Consider the following 7,901-nt stretch of genomic DNA (forward strand, 5'->3'; position numbering starts at 1 on the left):
GACAGTGGAAATTAGGATTAGGACATGATTTGCAGCCCTCGGATGAGCGTGTTTGGAAAGCCAAACAAGCCTAGGCAAAATAAAAATGAGTGTGCCGAATCTAACTTATATGGGTGATAGTGAAGTGATCCATATAACAGGGCCAGTCTTTAGGGCTTCACCAAAAAGCAAAAGGAGGGAAAAATGTAAACTATTCACCAATGAAAACAAAGGAATTTCAAAAGGCACATGAAGTAACGAATTGAAAGGGATGAGCGTGCTGAAAGCCTATGCAGTAGCTACAGCATGTATCGAGAGACAGCACGTGCTCTGCCTAGGCGTGACCTAAAAATGCTGACCTGACTAAGTAGATGTAGTTTTTGACATCAGTGTCACCCATCGTATATGTTATCTTATGTGTATTTATAATGCACACTATCACTTGTGAGGGTATCCTGGCACTGAGCAGATGTTTGCCTAACCCTGTCTACGGCAGGTTGGTTAATCGAAAAGCCAGTTTTTTTAGAATTCAAGAAGAGAGGAGCAGGCTCTGATGTGGAGTGGGAGGTCGTTCTACGCATTAGGAGGGATGGAAGAGAATGCCTATCCTCCTGATCTGGTTTTATGTGTGAGTAGGAGTCCTGCAGAGTGCGGGTGTTTGGGTGGCTGGTGGAAGGAGATGAGACTGTTCAGGTAGGTGGGTCCCAAGCTGTGTGGTGCCATGAATATAGATGCAATCACTGTCAAAATTCTGGCAGACTGTATGTAATTTGTAGCATTGAGGGCACCCATGACATAATACTTGTTGTGGCACAATCTACATAATTATTAGCATACATGGAGGGGGCATCCACAGCACATTTTGAATATGCAATTAACTCATGGTGCACATCAATCTTAATTGGCTAGCCATGCCATAAAAGTACTTTAATAAATAATGACTTCCCTTTCAGAGCCTGTGGCTTTCTGACACATTTAATTTAAAAACTACATGAAACTGCATTATTTGACAGGAAAAAACCCTCCTAGAAGACGGGAAGAGTATTACGCCCCAATCCATTCAAGAACCACCTGCCACTGGTGTGCGCAAATGTTACTGACCAGAAGTGCATTTGGAGCACACTGTAATATGATAATGTAAAGGTGTGTTGGGCATTATCCAGTAGCACATTTAAACGGGCATTCGGTATGTGAAGTCTGAGGGACAGTGCGACTTCCAAAGCCTGATATATGCCTGTTGTTTGAGGTCACAGCCCCTTACCCGGCGTAACACAGGCCCCCGCAGGCCCCGCAACGCGGGGGGCGGGGGGGCCCTCGCGCCAAGGGCCCCTTCACTTCATCATGAAGTGAAATGGAGCGCCAGGCGCCCAGCACTTAATAAATTAAATGATGCACATGGCACACACGGGCCCCGGCCGGGCCTCAGAGGCTCTTCGTTAATTACATGGTGTGCACGCCCTGTCGCCCGGCCGGGGCCCAGGGCTTCAGAGGCCTTCTGAGCCTCTTCAATCATTAAAAGGTGCGTGGGCCCGGACAGGCCTCTTACAGTGGCAGTTCCTTTCTTCTTATTTCCTGCTGTCATTTTTTTTATTTGTTATATTCACCACTGATGCGAATTGTATTTTCACTTATTGAAGCAATCAGGCCCTTTTTTACAGCCACATGCCGGGCCCCGGGGAAAGCGAAGTCGCAGACTAGTCTTCCCCCGGGGTCATTCGCGCTGATAGGCCAGGTAGGGGAAAGGGAGGAGTTAGGGGTTGGGGGATATAGGCGCAGGGGAGGAAGGGAACTTCCTCTTCCTGCGCCTGGCACCATACGGGAGGGTCGCAAAAGGGAGGTTAGTGGAGTCAGGGTTGTTAGTGTTAGTGCAGCTGGGTGGTTTTTCCTGGGTCGGCTAGTTGAGCGCCGGGGGCTGTTTCACGGCAGCCGGGCTAGATTTTTTCCCGCCGGAGGCGTGCTACTTTGCACCATGTCGGGAGTTACGTCCCAGGAGGTCCGGGAGGCCTTGTTGCTGCTCGGGCGGGACGACCTGCTCCGCCCGGGGGTTTTGGGCCAAGCGTGGGTGGGGGCCACTAGGGGTACTCGCGCTGCCTCGGCCGGGGTGTCGGCCGCGGTGGCGGCGTGTCAGGACGACGAGCCTGACACGGGAGATTTGTCGCTGGAGCGAGGGGGGGGCGGAGTGCACAGAGACACGGCGAGGGGCGGGAAGCGCAAGAACCTGCCCCCGTGCTTTCCCTAAACTTGACTTTGCGCCTGGGGCAACAGGGGCCGCTGTGGGGCCCGCGCCCTCAGCGCTTCTGACCATGGACCCCCTGCAGGTGCCGGCCGGCGCCGGGCAGGGGGTGGGGCAGGAGGAAACCTTTTTTGGTCCTGCCCAGGAGCTGGAGGGGGCTGCGGGTGGGGCAGGGACGCCTGGGCCCGCCGGGGGGGCTGCTTCCTTCTTCCCCGGGGCTGGCTTGTCAGGGGACATCACCAGGGAGGGTGGTGGTCAGGAAGAGGAGGCTCCCATCGACCTGTCCACGGGCTCCAGGGCTGGCACTCCAGCCCCGGCGGGTCAGGTGGCGGTGGGGCCTCCTGGGGGTGGCGGGGGGCGGCCCTCCTTGATTCCCATGGCTGGGGGGCCCGGCTGGGCCCCGGGTTTCTATCAGGGGGGTTTCTTCCCCCCAGGGGCTGAATTTTATGGTTACTGCCCGCCCCCGACACCGCAGATCTGGGGTGCTGCTTCCTGGGAGGAGAGAGCCAGGGGGGAGAGGATCTTGGAGCAGATTAGGGAGGCCAGGCGGGCTGAACAGTCCGGGGCCGGGGTGAGTGCAGTTTGGCACCGTGATTACGATGAGTGCCCCTCCCCGACCTCCGAGGAGGAACGGGAGGCTGAGAAGGAGGAGGAACTCAGGAGGGTCAGGGCCAAGAAGTCTGTGGGGGACCCCCCTCCGCAGGGAGTTAGGGCAGGTGTAGGGACGGCCGGGACGGCTTTGAGGCCCGATGGTGCCGGGGCCCACTCAGGCTGGAGCGACCTGAGGGGTGGGAGGGGATCCAAGCCGGCGGCTGCTGGCAGAGCCCGGGGGTGCCTGGCGGAGCGCAAGACGGCTCCGAAACGCAGGACTGAAGCAGCAGGGCAGTCTGCGGCGGCTGTCCCTCCACCGAGGGCTCGGGCCCCTGCGGCGCATGTGGATGTGGGCGTGCAAGTTTGGAAGGGTGCGCAGAAAGGTGTGAAGAGAGCGGTGAAGGAGGTTGAGTCTGTATGGGTGGATCAGGAACCGGTGCTTGATTTGGATTATGGCACGGAGAGTGATGACTTGGAGGAAGGGGAGGTGCGGGATGACTTGGTAGGCTTAGGGGGCGCTGCGGACAACGGCGACCTTGGTGTTTTGCAGGCCCCGGCGTCGACGCGGACTAAGGCTCGGACGACGGTGGCCCAGGTGGCGGTGCCCAGAGGACGGCCCGAGGGACGGACGGAGACACTCACAGGTGAGGGTTCATGGTGGGCTGCTTGGGGTGATGGTCCCCGGAGCGGGGAGGGGCGCAAGAGGCCTTGCAGGTCTGTGGGGGTTGGTGATGGGTCGGTGCGGGGGGGGGAGAGGCCATCGGGCAGTCCTCCTGCGGTGGGTAAACAGGTGGACGGTAAGTTGGTGACATTGGGGGTGCAGACAGACAAGGCTGGGGAGAAGAAGGACAAAGGGGTGAAGGTCCCGAAGAAACTGGCGTACATGGGGCTGGCTATGCCGCTGGGGTCACACCTCTCGGAGAAGTTGAAGGAGAAGATTTGGAAACATGAGTTTGTGGACGTCTTTAAGTTGCTCCATAGGGAGGTGCAGGCGAAGGAGGGGTCCAAGGAGGAGGAGTGGGAGCTGACTCGGCGCCCTAGGGTGCCGGTGACGATGGAGAATTGGACGTCGGCTTTCTTGATCTTTGCCAGTGTCTATTGCCAGAAGTATTTGGATAGGGCGATTGCGCTGTTCAAATACATGGATGTAGTTCGTAAGGCCCAGATGCAGTTCGGGGGGTTTGCGTGGCTTAGCTACGATGAGGAGTTTCAGGCCAGGGTGAGTGCGAATCCGGAGAAGTGCTGGGGGGAAGTGGACCAGGAACTTTGGATGCAGTGGATGGCGTCGTCCCACTCCACGGCGTCCACACATACGGCCAGTGGTCTGCCGGTGGTGTATCGGTCCTTTCAGCCGCGTCCCGCCCAGGGTGGGGCGGGGGGAGGCTCTGTGCCCAGCACCATCGTCTCTGGGCAACAGTCCAAGCCGGGAGTCTGTTGGAGCTACAGCAGAGGGTATTGTTCCCGGTACCCCTGTAAATTCAAACACGAGTGCTCCAAATGCGGTGGGAAGCATTCCCTTACCCAGTGTCTTACCTTTACCACGCCCTCGGAGCAGTGGAGGAACGCTAGGGGGCGTGGGCACCCTGGACAGAAGGGCGCCTACTCCGGTTAGGGTGGAGGCGATGGCCCCTTGGCTCTCTTGTTACCCGGATCGGGAGGCTGCTGCGCGGCTTTTCTGGGGGTTCACTGAGGGTTTTAGAGTGGGCTATCAGGGTCCTAGGGAGCGGCGTTGGGCCGACAATTTGAGATCAGCGAAGGAACTGCCGAGTGTTGTGGCTGAGAAACTGCGGAAGGAGGTGTTGGAGGGCAGGGTGGCTGGCCCGTTTCCTGACTGGCCTTTGAGCGATCTGATCGTCTCGCCGTTGGGGGTGGTGCCGAAGAAGGAGGAGGGGGAGTTCAGGTTGATCCACCATCTGTCTTGGCCGGAAGGCAGGTCAGTGAATGACTTTATTGCGGAGGAGGACTCTAGGGTGCTCTATGCGTCAGTGGACGATGCGATCCGACTGGTGAGGGTTTGTGGTCCGGGGGCGGAATTGGCGAAATGCGACATCAAGTCGGCCTTCCGTCTGCTGCCTATTCACCCGGCGGATTTTTCGCTCCTGGGCATGCAGTTTGGGGGGGACATCTACGTGGACAAGGTTTTGCCCATGGGGTGTGCCATTTCCTGTGCTCTCTTTGAGCTCTTTAGCACTTTTCTGCAGTGGGTCATGGTCCGGGTCAGTGGGTGCCGTGAGGTTACTCACTACTTGGACGATTTCCTCTTTCTGGGGAAGGCGGACTCCGGGGATTGCGGCAGGGCCCTGTCGCATTTCCAGGAGGTGGCCTTTCGTTTCGGGGTGCCTCTGGCGCCGGAGAAGACAGCTGGTCCTAGCTGTTGCCTCACTTTCCTGGGGATTGAGTTGGATTCGGTGCAATGGATGGCGCGCCTCCCTGCGGCCAAGGTGATGGAGATACTGGCATGCCTGGACTGGGCGGTGGGGGAGAAGCGGATTCCTTTGAGGGCTGTTCAGAAACTTCTCGGCTTCCTCAACTTTGCGTGTAGGGTAGTGCGGGCAGGACGGACGTTCTGCAGGCGGCTCGGCATGGCCATGTCGGGGGCAGTACTTCCGCATCACAGAGTCAGGATTTCCATGGGAGTGAGGGCAGACTTGAGGACATGGATTACTTTCTTGCAGGATTTCAATGGTGTGTCCCTGGATTTTGATGAGGAGAGGGCGGTCTGTCAATGCCAAATTTACTCCGATGCGGCTGGCTCGGCGGGGTTTGGTGTTTTCTGGGACGGGAGGTGGTGTGCGGAGGTCTGGCCGGCTCCTTGGTTGAGACAGGGGAGGAGCATTGCCTTTTTGGAGTTCTTCCCTTTGCTGGTGGCGCTGGAGGTTTGGGGGGAGGAGTTTCGGAACAGATCTGTGCTTTTCCATGTGGACAACATGACTGTGGTGGAGTTGGTGAATCATCAGAGGGCTCGGGACCTGAAAGTGCTGCGTCTGTTGCGGAGATTCATGTTGGCCTGTCTGCGGTTGAATGTGGTGTTTCGGGCTAAGCATGTCCCTGGAGCGAATAATGACATTGCGGATGCTTTGTCTCGTTCGCAGTGGCAGCGGTTTGGACACCTGGCGCCGGGAGCAGAAACTTGCAAGACCGAGCTGCCGGCCGGCATCTGGGCCTTGGGGGAGTGAGGATGATTGGACTGGTGGAGGGTTCGCTGGCTGAAACTACGAGGAGGACATATCGTTTGGCATGGTCGGAATTCAGTGTTTTCATGGGCTGGAACGTGGGCAGTGTGGTGGGTACTGAGTCTGATGTGAGGCAGGGGCTGAGACGTTTCGTGTTGGTTTGTGTTGACAGGGGTTTGTCTGCGGCTACGATCTCTGGTAAATTGGCGGGGGTATCTTTTTACTGCGTGCTGTTTCTGGGGTTTGATCCGACCAAAGATGTGATCGTGAGCAGAATGTTGCGGGGTTGGGGCAGGGAGCGTGGGAGTGGGGGGGGTAGGCTGCGTGAGGCGATCACGTTTGAGTTGCTGGTTCGGCTGGTTGGGGTGTTGCCGGATTGTTGTTACGACCTGGTGGAGGCCGGTCTTTTCCGTTTGTGTATGGTGTGGATGTTTTTCGGGGCTTTTCGGGTTTCGGAGTTGTTGGGTTCGAGGAGAATGTCTGGCCGGTTGTTCGAGGAGGTCCGGGTGGATGGGGGCCGCCTGGGGATTTGGTTGCGATGCTCGAAGACTGACCAATTGGGCAGGGGGAAATGGGTATGGCTGAATGAGACTGAGGGTGGGGTGGTGTGCCCAGTGTTTGAGTGGCGTTTTTTCCTGCGGTCGGTGAGTGTGGCGCAGGGGGAGATTTTTGTGCATGCATCTGGTGCAAGGGTGACGGCGGGTCAGCTGCTGGCAGTTTTGCGCAAGGCTTTGCGGAGGTTGGGATTGGATGCTTCCGGGTTTGGGACTCATTCGTTCAGGATTGGGGCTGCGACAGCTTCGGCCCGGCTGGGGTGGTCTTGGGACAGGATACGGCAGATCGGGCGGTGGAAGTCCCGATGTTGCGAGAAGTATGTGAGGAAGTGAGGGGTACCTGTAGGTTTGTTGTTGGACGTGTCGTTGTTTTCCTGTTTCTAACATCTTTTTCTTCGTAGGTTGCGTGGGTGGCCCGGGCAGTAAGACGGTGACTTGGATTGTTGGGCACTCCTTCGTGCATTGGGCTTCCAAATATGCGGAGCGACAGGTTTACGGCCGTAACCTGGGACTGAAAGGACACTTGCACGAGGTACAATGGTGGGGCAAAGGTGGCATGCGATGGGGGGCACTACTGCCCTGGCTCGCGAAGATGGTCCCGCAGAGGGGTTGCCCTGATTTGTTGATCATTCACCTGGGGGAGAACGACCTGGTGCAGCTGTCTGGTTTGGCTCTTTTGCAACTCATGCAACGGGATCTGGAGGTGTTGAAGGCCAGGCTTGCAGGGACCTGCATTGCCTGGACGGAGTTGGTCCCCAGGAAAGTGTGGAGAGGGGCTATGAAACATGGGGCCATCGAGAAGGCACGAAGGAAGCTCAACAGGGCCATGAGACTTTTCTGTGGTGACAAGGACATTAAAGTAATTGCGCATAAAGGGATTCGACTTGCGGAGCCGTTAGTTTTTAGGGACGACGGGGTGCACTTGTCACAGTTGGGCAATGCTTACTACATGATGGAGATGAGGGATGTGGTGAGCAAGTTGTGGAACGAGGCTATCTGGTGTCCCAGGGTGTGACTGCGGGTGCGTGGCGGACCGGGACCCTTGGGAGGGGGGGGTGGGGCAGTGAACCGCCCTACAGGGGGTTCACTGGTTGGCGGTACTTGAAGGGACAAGGGGGTCAAGAGCGGGCACACCCATCCCTTGGGGGGGAGTTCTTAGGGGGGATAGAAGCGTGAATGGCAGGACGCAATGAGTGGGCTGGATGACAATGGATTGAGGGGCAGGAAGAAAGCATGGTATGGAGCCTCTAGGGCTTTGTGAGGAGGTGGAACGAGTGAAACGAGTGAGAGGGGAGTGTGAGTGGGGGTGTTGATGTTATTACCTGTTTATGTTTACTGTTTTTGTACAGATTACACAGTTTCTGGTCTAAT

General features: G+C 57.3%; 1 protein-coding gene across 1 annotated transcript; it reads left to right on the top strand.

Annotated features, from left to right (window-relative positions):
- Positions 1–5,730: 5,730 nt before the first annotated feature.
- LOC144784126 (uncharacterized) lies at positions 5,731–7,545 on the top strand. The gene is made up of 2 exons (XM_078662809.1): positions 5,731–5,785; positions 6,932–7,545. Exons 1-2 carry the CDS (start codon positions 5,731–5,733, stop codon positions 7,543–7,545), a joined length of 669 nt encoding a protein of 222 aa, XP_078518935.1.
- The last annotated feature ends 356 nt before the right edge of the window (positions 7,546–7,901 follow it).

The sequence above is a fragment of the Lissotriton helveticus genome, chromosome 10, assembly GCF_964261635.1.
Source record: "Lissotriton helveticus chromosome 10, aLisHel1.1, whole genome shotgun sequence".
Lineage (NCBI taxonomy): Eukaryota > Metazoa > Chordata > Amphibia > Caudata > Salamandridae > Lissotriton > Lissotriton helveticus.

What these genes read in the sequence shown, in the direction of transcription:
- LOC144784126 (XM_078662809.1), top strand. Translation starts at nt 5,731, where the DNA reads ATGACTGTGGTGGAGTTGGTGAATCATCAGAGGGCTCGGGACCTGAAA. An exon ending in TCGGGACCTGAAAGTGCTGC is followed by an intron (nt 5,786 to 6,931) that starts GTCTGTTGCGGA and finishes TTTTCTTCGTAG; the next exon opens with GTTGCGTGGGTGGCCCGGGC.